Raw genomic sequence first — 18,381 nt, forward strand, 5'->3', positions numbered from 1 at the left:
CTTCGTCATAAAAAAGGGGGGACTGTTAGGGTTTGAATACTTTTGTATTGTTTATCACTCATGTCTGCTCTAAGTGCTTTTCCCTCCTACATGCCACAGAAAGGGATATATGGGAGGCAGTGAGTTATGACTACCAAGTCCTCACTCCCTCTCTCTGTTTAAGATCAAGACACATGAACCCTAACCTTTTTGACCCCACACACACACACACACACACAGACACACACACACACCCTGAATGTTTGTTGAACTGTGTGTGAACCAGCAAGTATAAATAAAGAGACAGGGGTGCCAACACTTTGTAGTGTGTACTGCAGAGCTACCCTTGCAAGTAAATTGACTGTATCATTCTTGCCTCTGAGTTGACTAAATAATACCTAACATTTGGAAATTCCTAAGCCTCTGTGTTTCTCTTTTAGAGTGATCCCAATCCTGTCCGCTGATCCAGTCCCTGATTCATTTTCTTTTTTGTATTGTTAAATAAAATGTTAAAACGCTGCCCTGGTTTCCTCGAGGTTGTCTCTCAGTTTTAAAACAACCCAATATGACATACACATAATTTGAAGCCGTGAGCAAAAGTTTATTGGGTTCTCCAAGGGGCTTTATGCTTTCGGATATTTTTTTCTTTCTTTACTTTTAAGTAATTGTGGTCAACTGAAATTTGTTGCAAATCATAAGTGGTAGGAAACACTGGATTAAGGGCCTGATCTCTTCAAAAGGTTTGCGTATATAAAACCGCACACAAACCTTTTTGCGTCATCAAAGCTAATCTACAAACGAGGCGGTCATTGGATTGCGTGTGCAAAATCAGCGGAACTGCGGGTGCAAACCTTTGTGTCTGCCTTCATGAATATGCAAAACATATGATAATGACCCAAACGCGCAAATTCATGGGAGGAGGATATGCAAATGTCATCCCATTCCACCTGCAATGCTTTTATTATTATTATTATTATTGTTTTTTTTTTCAAAGCCTGAAACGGTTTGTGGGCGCAATTTGTGCAGGTGGATTTAGCTCGTTTGAAATGCAGGTGCCAAGTGGGACACATCTGTCACTTTGGCCAGAAGGAGGCATAGATAGAATGACAGGAGGCCTACATGTACCAACAGATTTGGGTTGTTAAAAATAGATGAGAATGTAGGATTATCTAAGCTCTGATTTGAAGCCAATCACAAACAGAAGCCATGATTTTTCTCCTATGGTAAAACTCCTTGCAACACTTCATTCAACATCATTCCAGCTGTCAGTGATCGTCTGAACGAGCACAAACCTGATCATGGCAAAATGCTCACATAACTGATCAAGTGCACACAGCCTGTAATTGCATATCATGCAAAGACCCACTGTGCTTTGATGTTGATAATATAATTAATAAGAAAGAACTAAAGACATAAGGCAGATTAAATACTTCATTTGCAAACTGGATGCTAAAATCCCTTCTTAGCCAGTGAAAAATCACCATTTTTAAGGCAGCTTTTCCATGTGGTGAAAAAGACAGTGAATGCTTTAACCTTGTCACTAAACAAATTACATTGCATTATTGACAGTAAGGTTATGTCATTGCAGGGCAATCAGAGCTGGATAAGTGTGATTACGTTGTTTAAATGTGAACATATGCCAGGGGAGGGCTTTGTTTCGGCCTATGCAGTTAAAAATTATTTCACCAAAAAACTATTTTAACAATCAAAACGTTGTATATTGTTAAAATACTGGCAAAACGAATTTAGTAAAATTAATGGAAAATAATTGATTTTTACGTACATAAATGTTCGATTTTACTTTTTTGCAGCGCAGTTATGTGAGGCTATGTTTTAAAATTAGCAAAGCTATAACATACAGATTGCCATCTCCTACAATAATCTATTTTTATGTTGCTTATTATGTTCAGGCTTAAACATTGCGGGTGTTTATGATAAACTCTGAACTCTTCAAACATATACTCTCAAAAAACTAGTAGAACCCAGTGAGTCTCCAAAAAAAATTGATCAAGGGAGACAAATTAATTAACAGACATATTATATTGTTAATATTGATTGGCAATTTTTTGTGAGTTACGTCGAGCAAGATAAGAGAAACAATCTCTTCAGGGCAGATGACAAACCTGTTGTGAGTAGCACAACTAAAGTTAACTAACTGTAACAGTCCAGAAAAGCAAGGGCTGAACAGAACGGAAGCAAAAAATCAGCAACTGGATCATTTATAATGTTGATAAAGTTGATAAAATTCAACAGAATAAAATGTTTCACATGGCAGAACTGGTAGTTTGAAGTCAGTGGTTAAAGTGCAATTTGTTTCTTAAAGATTGATTAAAATCGAATTGGGCATCTTTATCATTGTCACAAATTAGAACTTGAGAATTGATCTTAAAGAGATTCTTCGAGTGTCATTGATGAAGAGAGAGCTGAGCCGAAAAGCGTAGCTCTCGATTTACCGGTCGGTCTACGTTCCTACCCTCACCTATGGCCATGAACTTTGGGTCATGAACGAAAGAACCAGATCCCGGATACAAGCGTGGCCGGGCACTCCCTTAGAGATAGGGTGACGAGCTCGGCCATCCGGGAGGGGCTCGGAGTAGAGCCGCTGCTCCTCCACATCGAGAGGAGCCAGTTGAGGTGGTTCGGGCATCTATACCGGATGCCTCCTGGACGCCTTCCTGTGTGTAAAATTTGGTGGCCCTGCGTCAAAGTATCCTAAAATCTTTCCTTGCATTCACCCATGAACCATCATCTTCTCTGAACCTCAGAGGACTATCTGGGGTTGAAGGATTTAATCAAAGGCCTAGAGAGCTAATTTCACAAATGTCATTCGGAGGGTCATACAGAGCGTAAAATCATCGCTCTGTTGTCGTTGGCACGTTTCTGCTGAAAACGGCAGGAGGGAGAAGGGTGCCCGCTTCGCAACTTTTAGAGCTCCTAACTCTGGAACGCTTTGTTAGATGGGGCCCAAATTCGCAGTGCTGCATCCTCCTTGTGGTCTCTACCAATTGGCAAATGCACAGATGCCTAGGACCTTCCACCAGCAATGTCCTTTCAGGTGCATCGCAGGCGACTGAGGATGATAGGCTTTCAGAATGAGCAGGAGATGCACAATGTCCAGTTTAAGTGGGGAAAATGTTCAAGTGCAAAAAATGACAGCCAAAAAGACGTTTTGAAAAAACATTTCTAAAAAGCATTTCCCTCATGATTCCCAATACAAAAGTATTGGATATGCCAGTCAGCTTGCACTTAATGGCCCCGTCGAAGCTGGGCCACGGGCACTTTTGGGGTCTTGTGGGGCTCAGGAGTGGGCTACGTAAGCATCGGTGAGCTTGTTTCATCATCAATCATGTGATTCTGTCCTTTTCCACAGTACCAAGCTTGTCTGCCCCAAACATTCCTACGCAAAGAAAAAAAAAAGACACGTAGTTTTAGAAGGCCCCTGTTTCCCATCATGATTCTAGTACAGATACATTGGCCATGGTCGTCTGAACTGCTTTATGTTACGGTTTCTGGGTTCCATTAGGGAGCCTTTGTGAGACATGGGAGTGGGCTACGGAGCCCTGGGTGGGCTTGTTTCGATTGTACGACCCTGTGTTTTGTGACTGTGCCAACCTGAGCTAAGACAAAGTCGTGCACTTTTGATGGGGGAGACTCTCTGATATGTCATTCGGGGTGTCGCACCAAAACGAAACGAACGAGCCCTACCTGGTCTCTCTGTGTCTATTTCATTGAGGTCATATCTTATTTTGTGTACAAAGAGTAACCATTTAATATTTAATTTAGCCAACAAATAGATGTCCACGTTCACCTTATTTTGTCAGTTGATCCAATAAATTTTTTCTATTCGTCATAAAAAAAAAATGTTTTAATAATGGCCTGTCATTTTAAAAAAGGACATACTTGTATCAGAGGTATTTCTGATGAAAATCCTTCATGAAAGGTAATTTGGTTGTAGGTTACACACCAGTTTCAATGACAAATTCCTCTGCTAAGCTCACAATTGTCAGAAAACAGATAAGTGGAATTAATGTCCCAAAAAACACAATTTCAGCTTGAAAAAACAACAAACAAACAGCTTCAGGAAGGAAGTGAATTTTCGTTTTACACTAAGAAAAGCAAGCTCACTAATATGGAGTCTATATGAAGCACAGAAATGTAGCGTACAGTTTTCCCATCTAGCAGTTTCCACATTCCCAAGGTGAGTCTCCTACATTTGCCACAGATGTATTTGGGCAGTGTACACAAAGTTCGGTGCTTCTGCCTTTGTTATCTCAATTGTGTGATGCCCATCTGACCCTCGAACACACTGTGCATATCACCCAGAGAGTGGTGGGGCAATGGAATGTGAGAAGGACACTGAAATTAAAATTAGCCAAGTGTTGTGAAGGCTCTGCCTATTGTCACTTCTATGAGATTGAGACAAATAAATCTCAAGCCTTTTGAAGTGCTGCTTGGCAGGCCTCCTAATTTGGGCATGGGAATATTGCCATAATCACTGCCCTCCACATCTTCGTGTGAAAATAGGATGTCAAAACCTTTCCAATGCGCTTGCTCAAGTCTCACAGATGGTGAAGGCTGCATTACCTGAGACATCCACAAACCAAAGAACTGTAAGCTGATCACCGGTGGACGATTTACGAGGTGGTTGAAGAATGTTGTTTTTAGAAGGGCATAATAATCCCTTGGGCGGTGCAACGTTTGTTCCATAACATACTGAAGACCCCTCTGCCTTGCCTGAAAGTTAGAATCATAAGGTATTTTGCCTCACCACGTGCACACCACAGGGAAAGACACATAGGAACATACAGGAAAGACCTCTACACATCACACATAACCTTTTTCCGACACAATGAACTGGCAATGTCTGCAACCGAGAAACTGTCAAGCATGCGCCACCATCCATATTCTCTTTAATCTCTTCTTTTTAATTTGGTGGCTACTAGGCACTCCTTTGCCTGGACAACAAGGTCTGCGGTGGGAACCAAGGACTGTGATCACCCCAGCAGTGACAATTGCAGTTGAGGAAAATATACTGTTTCTGCTAGATTTGATTTGATTTATGTGATGTTGTGAAGTTTGGTAGTTTATCAAGAGGGTGGTCTGTGTATGATGTTTCTATCTGTGTTTTTCCTCAGGGTCTGCCATTCTTGGCCGACTGTTTGTTGGAATTCTAATTCTAAAAAGCCTGGTTCCACTAAATGATGACAGTTTAAGCAACAGGTAGCACTCATCAAGGATCATTCGGGAAGTTCTAAACCAGGTACTAAAATCCACTTGGTGATTGATTTACAGGTATGCTAGGTAAATACCGAGCTTTAGTTTAGCAGCTCTAACTTCCCTTGCTGTGTGTGTAGCAATTTTAATTGAGTTGGGTGCTGTCTCATTCCCTGCCTAAGAACCCTAATTAACAGACTTATTACAACTGCTCTGTCAAAAAAAACCAATCCTCCAACTTATCAGATGCCATTGCTTATCGATGCCATTGTCCCACTTTTTTATTAGGGTTCCAAGCTCGCAGGAGCAAGCGAAGGCCTTCGCCTGCTCCTAGCAGAACAGGGAACCCTATTGTTTTTGCTTAATGTTTTCATTATTATTATTCTCTGCTAAAATTCGTTGGGCGCACAAACCAGAAAATGCTTAGAAAAAACTGACATAGCAACCTAGTAGGAAATCACAACTGCTACTCAGATACTAAAATTCAGATCCCCTAATAACTAGGAGGCGCTATTATATATGACAACGCGTTTGGTCTTATAACTTCTAAACTGTAAGTCCCACACACCAAAAGTTTATATCACTTCCTCCCTTGATGATTCACTTTGTAATTGGCCACGCCCACTTGCACCTAAGATTAGAGATCCTGATAGGGAATGAACTATTGCGCAAATAATTTATAAAGATAAATTAATTTCGATGAAGGAAATGTGTGTGTGATGGCTGAGAAACGTCAAGCAAATTCTTCATATGAAAGATGTTTTTGGTGAATTTTTAGAGATTTTTCTGACAAACTATGGATTTTATGTGAATTTTTAAATTTTGGTCATTGTTATTAATATCACTGAAATGATAGTTAACAATTCTATTTAAAACAATCATTAAAATTAGGGACATGATAAACAATGTTTATAAATCCATATTGATATGGTTATCTGAGAATATTAAGGGAATTTTATGAAATACCATGTATTTTTATGAATGTGGCTAAGTTCTATGGAAATGAAGGTTAACAATTGTTGCTTGAAAAGGTAATTAATTCAGGCTCTTGAATAAACACTCATATTGTTCCTTTTACAGTCTCAGTCAACTGAGAATATAATGGGAATTTTATTATGAAATATGGATTTTTAATTAATTTCTTAATTCGGGTCATTATAGGCTTGTTGTGAGATCTCTGCTGGCTGGTTCTGGCACTTCATTGTTCTCAGCTGCAACTCATCCAGCTAATGAGCTCATGGCTTTTTAAGACAGCTGCTGACACAGTCTGTTGCTGGAACATAGTCTCTGTTATGTGGACTTCTGTCAGCCTGCCTGATCGCTTGTTGTCCTGCCTGCCTGTCGCCATATGGAACTCTTCTTCAGGAAATCTGCACTGTAAATATTTCCACCGCCAGAACACTCTCTCTCTGCTCGGATCCTTGGGGCTTCCTCATCCTCTGGCTTCTAACAACTCCAATCAAGGTCTACCTAAGTTGGAACAATAAAACCTCATTTCAATCTAATTCTGTGCATCGAATCTGTGTCATCTTCTGATTTGGTTATATTTCGACAACCTGAGTAAATTAATGATAGTATGTTCCAGCCAGCAGACATGTCGAAAAACAAATCAGATGAAGATGAACAGACCTCCTGGAGGGAACGCCTCCAATCCACTGAGACCATGCTTCAACAGTTGCTACAACAACAAAGGACGACAGATGCCCATCTCACGGAACTTGGTGGTATGGTACATGCCTTAAGTGAAATATTAATCAAACTCTCACCCGCTCCTTCCAATCCTCCAGCTCGTTCTGAGAATCCTCAGCCACCCACAACCCACTCGTCCGGGATCCGAAAACCTGCTTTCCGTCCGTCTGAACTTTTTGATGGCAACCCTAATAATTTTGGTGGGTTTTCTCTCCAATGTGAGTTGGCTTTTAGTCGTTCCCCCTCTCTGTTTCCGACTGCTGCTTCCAAGATCACTTTTATTGTTACCTCCCTAAAAGGATCTGCTTTACGCTGGGCGCACGCTTTTCTCACAACTAACCCTATTGAGTCTCTGAGTTACGCTGTTTTTTTCAGTCACTTCAAGGAAGTCTTTGATCAACCACTCCAACAGGAGACAGCTGCTAAGAAGTTACTTACCCTCAAACAGGGAAAGAGGGCATTGGCGGAGTTCGCCATCGACTTCCGGGTGGCAGCACAGGAGGTGGGTTGGGATGAAGCGGCACTCAAGGGTATTTTTGTGAATTCCCTTACAGATCAGATAAAGGACCAGTTGGTTTTAAGAGATCAACCCATGAGACTGGATGATTTAATTAAACTGTCAATCCGTATTGACAACCGCCTAAGAGAGAGACAAGCAGAGAGGAATCATAAGTCAAAGTGGCAGCACTTTATGGCACCTCGGACCGCTTACCTTGATACACCCACTTCCTCTTCGGAGGGATCTGTGGAACCTGAGCCTATGCAGGTTGGTCACACTCGTCTCTCTCCTGAAGAGCGACAACGTCGTTTTGGGGCTGGTCTTTGTTTGTATTGTGGACAAGGTGGACATTATGTTGCAAGATGCCCTAAGAAGGGAAAAGAGGGGGCTCGTCAATAGGTCAGGGGACTTTGATGAGCATGTCCCATTTTTCCCCTATATCTCGTCTGTGTTTTCCAGTCATTATTATTATTGGCCAAGAAAAGTGTCCAGTGGATGCTTTTATTGATTCTGGTGCGGAACAGAATCTTATTTCCTTGGATCTAGTTGACAAACTTAAGATACCTTCTCAGTCTCTCAACCACCCCCTTTCTGTTTCGGGCATCACTGGTCAAACCATATCTCAGGTGAAGTTTAAAGTGCCCCACCTTCACATTATTACCTCAGGTAACCACCATGAATGGGGTGAGTTCTTTGTTGTCTCCTCTATCTCCCCACAATTGGTTCTAGGATTTCCGTGGTTGCAGAGACATAATCCCGCGATTAATTGGGTGGAGGGCAGAGTAGAGAAGTGGAGTGATTACTGTCTCCAGAATTGTCTAAAGACTGCTGTCTCTCACTCTAGCAAACAAATTGAACCACCTGAGCCTGTTGATCTGTCTAAGATTCCTCCTGAATACCACAATCTTGCATCTGTTTTTAGTAAACAGGGGGCTCCTTCTTTACCCATGCATCGCCCCTATGACTGTGCTATTGATCTCCTCCCAGGTGCTCCGTTACCATCCAGCAGACTATACAATCTCTCTGGACCGGAGAGAAGAGTCATGAAGGAGTACATTGAGGATTCCTTAGCATCCGGGATCATTCGGCCATCTACCTCCCCCGTTGGCGCCGGCTTCTTCTTTGTGGGGAAGAAAGACGGCACATTAAGACCCTGCATTGATTATAGGGGGTTGAATCAAATCACAATCAAAAATAAGTACCCCTTACCACTCATTGATTCTATACATGACCAATTACACTCTGCCAAGGTTTTTACGAAGCTCGACCTGCGCAATGCGTATCATCTGGTTCGGATCCGAGAGGGTGACGAGTGGAAGACAGCTTTCAAGACTCCTCTGGGACATTTTGAATATTTGGTGATGCCTTTTGGATTGACTAACGCACCCGCTGTTTTTCAGGCTCTTATAAATGATGTTCTCCGTGATTTCCTCAACCTCTTTGTGTTTGTTTATCTGGATGGTATTTTGATTTTCTCTCAGAACATTGATCAGCATCACCAGCATGTCAGGACCATACTCCAGAGGCTTTATGAAAACCAACTCTTTGTAAAAGCCGAAAAATGTGAATTCGGTGTTTCTTCTGTGACCTTCTTGGGTTTTATTTTTGAAGCAGGCAGGTACAGAACGGATTCTGAGAAGACCAAGGCAGTGGCAGAGTGGCCTACTCCAACAGATCGCAGGCAACTCCAAAGGTTCTTAGGTTTTGCAAATTTTTATAGAAGGTTCATAAAGAACTACAGTCAGGTCACTGTGCCTCTCACTCAACTTACCTCCTCTCTGAAGACATTCCATTGGTCCCCTGAGGCAGAGAAAGCTTTTTGCAAATTGAAAACTTTATTTTCTTCTGCACCCATTCTGACTCATCCTGATCCTAGTGCGCAATTTGTTGTGGAAGTTGATGCTTCTGACATTGGAGTAGGGGCCATCTTGTCTCAACGTTCTCCTATAGACAACAAGGTGCATCCTTGTGCTTATTTTTCTCGTCGTTAGTCGTCAGCAGAGCAGAATTACGATGTGGGAAATCGAGAGCTTCTGGCTATCAAGTTGGCGCTTGAGGAGTGGCGGCATTGGTTAGAGGGGGCGGAAGTCCCTTTTCTCATTTGGACTGACCATAAAAACCTCTCTTACATCCAAAATGCCAAGAGACTTAACTCCAGACAAGCTCGTTGGTCCCTGTTTTTTGCTCATTTTAATTTTTCTATCTCTTACAGACCCGGCTCCAAGAACATCAAGCCCGACGCTCTCTCTCGCCAATTTTCTCATTCTGAGCAATCCAAGACTGAAGCTTCCATCTTACCGGAATCCTGCATTGTGGGCGCCCTCACCTGGGCCATTGAAAAGGACATCAGGGAGGCACAACAATCTGAACCGGACCAAGGTACTGGTCCTGTAGGCAAACTGTTCGTTCCGAACTCCGTCATCAATAAAGTTCTGGATTGGGTTCATAATAATAAACTTACCTGTCATCCAGGGATTAATCGTATGATCACTTTTACCAAGAGGTATTTCTGGTGGCCCACTATGAATCCCGACATTAGAGAGTTTGTCGCAGCTTGTCCCACATGTACCTGTAACAAGAACTCAAATCAACCTCCTGCCGGTCTTCTTCAACCTCTGTCTACCCCCAGTCGCCCATGGTCCCAAATCTCTATTGACTTCGTCACTGGTCTCCCGCCATCTGACGGAAACACAGTCATCTTTACCGTTGTTGATAGATTCTCTAAGACTGTTCATTTTATTCCCTTAACTAAGCTTCCGTCTGCATTGGAGACTGCTCAACTTCTGGTTCTTCATGTCTTCCGTATTTATGGCATGCCCTTGGATATTGTCTCTGACCGAGGCCCGCAGTTCATTTCACAAGTCTGGAAGGAGTTCTGTAGGGCTATTGGTGCTACCGTAAGCCTTTCATCTGGTTACCACCCTCAGTCTAATGGGCAGACTGAGAGATGCAATCAGGAACTGGAAGTAGCATTGAGATGTGTGATTAATGACAACCCTTCTTCCTGGTGCAGACATCTCACTTGGATAGAATATGCCCATAATATTCATACTTCCTCTGCTACTGGTTTATCTCCCTTTGAGATTTCTCTGGGCTATCTACCTCCATTATTCCCCAGTATTGAACCTGACACTGTTGTCCCCTCTGTTCAGCATTATATCTCCAGGTGTCGTAAGATATGGCGTCAGACCAGGAGGACATTTCTACGCACTTTGGAACAGAATAAAAGGTTTGCTAACCGTCACCGTTCCACTGCACCGGTCTACCGCATTGATCAGAAGGTCTGGCTCTCCACCAAGAATATTAAATTAAAGGATACTACTCGAAAGTTGGCCCCCAGTTTCATCGGTCCTTTTGTCATAGAAAGGATCATCAACCCTTCTGCGGTGAGACTCAAGTTGCCAGCTTCTATGCACATTCATCCTACCTTTCATGTTTCACAGATCAAGCCAGTCTCAGAAAGTCCCCTGAATCCACCCACCAAGCTCCCTCCCCCTGTTCGTCTCATTGATGACCATCCAGCTTACACGGTCAATCGTATGCTGGATGTTCGACGTAGGGGGCATGGTTTTCAGTACCTTGTGGATTGGGCTGGATATGGACCTGAAGAAAGAACCTGGGTACCTCGTTCTCTTATCCTGGACCCTGCTCTCATTACATCTTTTTACAGACATCATCCGGAGAAACGTTCGGGATTGCCTGGAGGCAATCGTTGAGGGGAGGGTACTGTGAGATCTCTGCTGGCTGGTTCTGGCACTTCATTGTTCTCAGCTGCAACTCATCCAGCTAATGAGCTCATGGCTTTTTAAGACAGCTGCTGACACAGTCTGTTGCTGGAACATAGTCTCTGTTATGTGGACTTCTGTCAGCCTGCCTGATCGCTTGTTGTCCTGCCTTCCTGTCGATCTGCCCATCTGTCTGCCTGCCTGTCGCCATATGGAACTCTTCTTCAGGAAATCTGCACTGTAAATATTTCCACCGCCAGAACACTCTCTCTCTGCTCGGATCCTTGGGGCTTCCTCATCCTCTGGCTTCTAACAACTCTAATCAAGGTCTACCTAAGTTGGAACAATAAAACCTCATTTCAATCTAATTCTGTGCATCGAATCTGTGTCATCTTCTGATTTGGTTATATTTCGACAACCTGAGTAAATTAATGATACTTGTATTGTAACAACTCCTTTACATTTTTTGTTGAAAAATCAATATATTCAGGGACGTTATAATCAATGCATATTATTGCAGATATAGACTTGTTTAATTAAGAATATTTTGGTCATTTTATGACAAACTATGTATTTTTAAAGAATTTTTCAAATTGGCCAAGTACTGTAGAAAAGATGGTTAACCATTTTTTGGATGACAAAGCACTAAATCCAAGGACTTGAATAAACACTTATACTGTTCCGTCTACAGTCATGGTCATCTGAGAATATTTTGGGGGTTTTATGATGAAATATGGATTTTAAATAAATTTTTAATTATGGCCATTATAGTCTTATGTTGAATAAACACTATAATTATTTTGATGAAAAACCATTACATCTAGGGACATTGCAAACAATGCATATTATTGACGTTATAGACATGGTCAATTGAAAATATTTTCAAAATTATGAGCCATAGTGATAGTGATGAGCCAGCTAAAACTGTCACAACCTGGTGTGGTGGTGGACCCCAGAATGCAGACATACAGGAAGCAGTGTGGCGTGGTGAGTTACCAGATTTAATATAAAACAAAAGAAAACTCAGAGCAGGCTCAAGGTGGCAGATGCAGGCATGGAACACTGACAAGGACAAGGTTGGCATGAACAGATGAGCTGTGAAACAGAATGAGATGTTTCCACCAGGAATGAACAGAACAGCAATGTATGTCAAATAAAAAACAGGAAGACCGACTGGCATGGTGCATGTAGATTGGATGAAGCTGATTGTTTTTACAGAGCCAGAGAATAAAAACGAAACATGGCTGGAACAAAGCAGAAGTCCAAGGACACAAACCGAGGGAAAAATCTTACAGATCATAAAAAGAATACAACAATCATAAGAAACTAAACCTACGCAATGAACTGAAGCACCACTTGGAAAATAATGATCAGAAGCAAGACCCAAAATTTACATAATATGTATTCACTGGTGACAAAGAGTGCATTGTAATCTGTAGCCTCCAAATACATCTGCAGAGTTTCATTGGCTTCCCGAGTTCCGCTCGTCCGAGTTCTCTCTGTCACAGTGTGCTCCTGAGGAAGAGGGTTTATGCACAAAGCAGACAAAGAAAGGATTATGGGCTGCCTTTCCAAGAGTCGACTATGCAGAGGACATACTTGTATCCCTGACATTTCTATAAAGCAAATCTAAATTTATACCTTTATTTTTATAAACAAATTTAAATGTTTTGACTTGTGCTTTACTAATTTTTCTATGTGCACCTGTGGCTCTTCCTCCAGTCACTGCTCATCGTCTCTGGTTTTACATGATTTAGAACTATTTGTTCCATGCTGCAGATAATCAATCCAAGAAAATTCAATTTAGCTTATTTGAGCTAATAATAGGTATCATGCCAATTAACTCCTAATAAAAAATTACACAATGATAGCCAAATCTTCACCCAAAAGTAATGGTTTTGCAAGTTCAGAATTAATAAATATGCTTAACATTTCTTCTGTAATTAAACTGCTTTAAATATAACCTTTCTTGTGCCGACTAGAGGAGAAACATAAGAGTTTGTCCTCTCTAGTCTGAAGAAAAGTAAAGCTCTTCCAAAGCCTGTCACCTAACAGCTGAGGAAGATTAGGCCTGAAATAGTGACAGTTTAAGGTCACAATACATTTCCTCTTGGCTCAGTGGCCTGGCAACAGGAGAGATAAACAATGCATAGATGAATAACTCATAAATGACAGGTGTTCTACAAGGTTTCTCTGAAAGCACTCACACAAATATCTTTTAGCGACTCTAAGTGTTATTAATTGAATAATGTAGCTGTACAAATTAGACTTTTGTGGGGAGAAACATATAAATATTTGTGATGGTTTTATCTGAGGTGGTCGCTTAACAAATAAACTACGTACTAACTTTTATTCCATCCCCATTGATCAATACTGATTTTAATCTGTACTGTCCTTTATTTGTCAAAAATAAAACACAAAATATGATCAAAGAAAACTGAAATAATTGTCACGTAACAATATTCTCCACCATTGTTTCTCCTACTGATTTCTAAAGTTCTAAAAATGTTTTCAGAAAAGGTCTGACAAATGTGAGAATCAACTGTTATGGACATGAAAAGTAATTGAAGGTTTCTAGAATGACTTGATGACCTTAGCAGGTGGTAAAGGTATACGACAATTTCCAGAAAATTTGCAACAAAATATCAAAATTATATGAAGTCATTTCTTAAAGGCTTTATTTTGCAGTAACACATTCAACAACAGTCATTATTTTCTGCTTCAGCTGCTGTTTAAAAACAGGCATCACATCCTGTGAAATAAACTTATGAAAATAAATTCAGGCCCAAAACATCAAAAAGAACAATAAGTAATAGGATGAAAGTTGAATAACTGTTTATGACTTATTGCCTCTGTTTGTGTGAGGGAGGCTATTTTTTGCAGAGATTATTTGGGAATATAGAAGAAACATATGCCATAATTTTTATTCCTTTAGAATTTGTTCCAATTTTAGCAGGATGTCACCAAACCTTCTTTTTCGCCTGACAGCAGGCTACATACTTACTATTTGAGGAAAGAACTTATTTCAGTTTTATAGTGACATGCTACTCCTACAGTGTTAAAGAATGCATCCTCATTTCCTTCAAAACTACATATCACTGTGAGAGAATGTATGGGTTGTTGCATAGAAAAGTCATATTTGGATTGTGAAGGGAAAAAAACTGAGAAAATAATTATCCAAAACATAAAAACCACTGATTGTTAAAGCACTTAATATCTTGAATTTAACAGAGCATGGACAATGAGTCTTAGTTCCCAAATGACGAATAAAGTATGGCCTAGTTGGGTAATTTGTTAAACATTTTGAGTTATAAAATATTACATTATGCGACACATATTGATTTAGGTGTACGATGAAAAGAAAAGCAGAACATGTAGCAGACTTACGTAGAGAGTGCCATTCATCTTGCCTTATTGTCTTGGTGATGTTATAGGAGAGATTTTTGGGTACTGCAGCTGACGAGTAGTGATACTTGATGTAGGAGCATCTTGCAATTGAACCTGCACATAAATTTAAACAAATAAATATTATGGAAAATCATATGTAAACAAAATCCACTTTAATGACTTAAATCCAATTGCCACTGGGATATCTGACATGAAAAACGTCTGCAGTTATTTCTGTTCAACAGCACTCACCAGTCGAAATCCTCAAGAAATAGATATATTCTATTTTATTTTAAACTTCAACATAGTCACATAATTATTTTTGCATAAACTGCTCATATTTGTAATTTGGCCTGTTTTTAGCCACTGACCAAAACAAAATAAAGCAAATCACAAGAAAATGTTAGCATGTTTGTTTAAGTGTTGGATTCTTAAATGCTGTATACCATCCTAATAACAAATTAGGATAGTTGCAAGTTGTTCTAACCAATATAAGATTTTTTTTTGTTAGTCTTTGACCAGCTTTCTGCTCAGAATACAACTTTACTGTCATCACAATGACTGGACTGAGAACACAATAAATCAACATAATGAAACATTGACAAATCGAAGTTCTAAAGATTTATAGAATCTGTTCTCATAGCTGAACCATAGAAGGTTAGAAGCAGTGTATCCCAAAAATAGCAATGTTGCTTTCTGGCTCTTTATTGTAAAAGCCTTATTTTGAATCCCTATGAGAAAATTATTTGTTTTGGAAAGCTTCAATATTGGCTTAAGATGAATTAGCGTAAAAGGAGCATGATATTTAGGCTATTGCACTGAAGGCGGTGCAAAGGCCTATTATACCTATAGTGTCTATTATTCTTATGTAGACTTAGACTTATGTAAAATGAATTGCCTTTTTGAAGTAAAAAGGCAATTCATTGTGTATCAGGGCCAAACAAAAATGCTCAACAGTGCCCTCTAAAGAGTTGCCCCTTGGAACAGTTTGACCTACAGCTGGGAAAACTGGTAAACATAGGGCTGGGCTATATGGCCTAAAATCAATATCGCGATATATTGAGCAGTCAGTCATTTTCTATACCGCTTCTTCCATAGTGGGTCGTGGGGAAGCTGGTGCCTATCTCCAGCTGTCTATGGGCGGGAGGCGGGGTACACCCTGGACAGGTCAACAGTCAAATAGACACACACACAGGACAAACAACCACACACACACTTATTCACACCTAAGGGCAATGTAGAGAAACCAATTAATCTAACAGTCATGTTTTTGGACTGTGGGAGGAAGCCAGAGTACCTGGTGAGAACCCATGCATGCACGGGGAGAACATGCAAACTCCATGCATGGAGTCGAACCCAGGATTTTCTTGCTGCAAGGCAACAGTGCTACCAACTGCACCACCTAGGCAGCACCTATATTGAGCAGTTCACCTAGATAACGATAAATGGATGGTAACCCCCTCCTTCCCCTAATAAAGAATGTGGTAGGCCAGCATAAATAATTCAATGTACCAGTTTTCGCTATTATTTTTATTGCCACTTTAATAGACTTTAAAAAAACAGTGCCTGCAAATAAATGAAGTAAATGTGTACTTTAGTTGTTAAGATTCATTAAACAAATAAGCACAACTGAACAAGTTAAGTACAAAATAAAGTAATTTTCTCATAAACACAGTAGCAAAAATACAATCTTTTATTCAAATATACAAATTCTAAATATATATATTACAAAGTGCTCGCATCACTTGAAATAGTCACATCTCAGTTGTCAAGTAAATCGCTTGTGTACAAAACTAAATAATCAATAAAATAAATAAATTTTACATTTGCCTTTTTGGAAAAGTAAACAATAACTTGTGCAAATGTAATGCCATCATGTGCAAATGCCTACTTCTCTGTAAAGGCCTTAGAGGTAGTCTCTTGTAAACAAAGGCTAAGTAATGCCATTATAATATGCCAAGGCCCATCTCTGTGTAAAGACCTTGGAGGTAGTGTCACTTGTAAACAAATTATAAATAATGTCATGAACAAAAGTGTCAACGGAACACAACAAAACAATTGCTAATAAACACTGCCATGTGACAAGTGACAACATTAAATCTTTTAAACAAAAATGTTAAATAGTGCCCTGTGCAAAAATATCAATAGAACAATAACGATTAAGAATAAAAGGGGCTTCAACCAGGTACTTCAAAAGGGTAAAGCAGACTGGGTATTCTAACCTGTTTACTCAGCATACTGTTGTAGTCTTGAATCTGCCTAGTCTTGAATCTCCAGGTTTTTGCCAAGAAACACTAGCATTTCAAGTTTCAAGCAGGAGGTATGTCACGATACTTACTCCAGAAGTAAAAACCCGCTCAGACGGGGAGCTAGTGGCTGGGATGCATAGATACTTTTTTGCCACTTTACTAAGAGTGGGAAAGTGTACCTGATGCTCTCTGTACCAATCTAGTGCATTTCCCTCACTATCTTGTACAAGAGACACCAAGTAGCTGCTCAGCTGAGCTTCTATTGCTTGTTCAGTTAAAGGGGTAGTCTAACTTCTCTTGAAAGCTTCCCGGTGACCTCTTCGGCTTCTTTGCTTCTGATGATGTAGAAGGCTGAGGCTCGGTTCTCTCTGTGTTAGTTCCCGTGGGGACAGCAGCTGCTGACTTCATCTCTGTCTTCACTTTCTTCTGAATGGTAGGGACACTGTCTGCTGAAATGTTTGCTGCTTTGAATCTGGGGTCAACAAAAATGGTTGTGTCCAAAAGTTCTACAATGGGAGGATCTGAAAACTTGTCAACAAGGATGTCAGATTTGATGGCTTTGGTCGGTGCCACATCATCACCTTCCTCAGCCAGCACTCGTGAACGGAGGATGTGAAGGACAGGCTTCACAGATGAGATGGTGACTCTTCCCCCAACAGGGCATCTGTGTACTCCACCAATGGAACGAGAGCTTTGTTGACAACCTCCAAGACATCCAGGTCTCACCATCTTGGAACAAGCTGCCTTGATGCTCTGTCAACAGAGAGGGCCTGTAATAATAATAATCATTATTATTATAAATTTTATTTATATTGCAATTTCATCTTAAATGACAGAGCAATAACAATATGGGCTAAAATCAACATCGGGGCTGAGCTACTAAAAAGGAAAATACAGAAAACAGAGTACCAGGATCAGGTAACCTACCTGTATGATAGCATTCTTCTGCTCCAAGATCCTTAAACATGGATCCTCATCTGGTTGGACATGCTGTTTTGAGCTTGTGTGTTGGTAGGTTCATCTCTTCTTGTGCCTTCCATAATGCCTTATTCCTTTTCCAGAAAAGGCACTGACAATCTTTTTGCAGACCTTTATTGCCCGTTTCACAGGGGCTTGATTTTTTATGGCATTTTCTGAGACACGCACACACCAAAACATACAAAAATTAAGAAATGGAAAAACTGCTGTAGCCATTTAATTGTAATTTTTTTGCTATCACTGCTGTAGGTCTATTATGTGGCAATAAGTGTGAGGGGAAGTTTTGTGAATTAACGTTTTAAACAACTTTTTAATGGATTTTCCACAACAAAATGACAAATAACAGGTAAATTCTTTTTTCACATTAATTTAAATATGATGTATTGGATGAAACTGAACAATCTTAAAATACACTGAAATACAGATTTTCCTCCCAAATTTCATGGGAACTCCACCATGAAACAATGGTTGGGAAACAATCACAGCTAAATTATCTCAATAGATGCCACACACAACACAGACTATAACAGCCAGTCATCCCTCTTCTTGATATGCCATGCAGACAACATTGCGCCTAAAGCTTGTCCGACCATCTCCCCGGTATGATTGGCTGGAAAATATCCCGTCTCCAGCGCAGCTTCCATTTGTCGCTGATGTGATG

The 18,381-nt window shown here is 40.4% G+C and overlaps 1 protein-coding gene across 1 annotated transcript in view; it reads right to left on the reverse strand.

Moving 5' to 3' along the window:
• The window catches only part of tmem178b (transmembrane protein 178B), a 101,162-nt gene that overhangs the window by 32,658 nt on the left and 50,123 nt on the right, over positions 1–18,381 (reverse strand). The window contains exon 2 of the mRNA XM_047389872.1: positions 14,494–14,607. Coding sequence (XP_047245828.1) covers positions 14,494–14,607 — 114 coding nt within the window. The remainder of the gene's footprint in view (positions 1–14,493; positions 14,608–18,381) is intronic.

The sequence above is a fragment of the Girardinichthys multiradiatus genome, chromosome 17, assembly GCF_021462225.1.
Source record: "Girardinichthys multiradiatus isolate DD_20200921_A chromosome 17, DD_fGirMul_XY1, whole genome shotgun sequence".
Lineage (NCBI taxonomy): Eukaryota > Metazoa > Chordata > Actinopteri > Cyprinodontiformes > Goodeidae > Girardinichthys > Girardinichthys multiradiatus.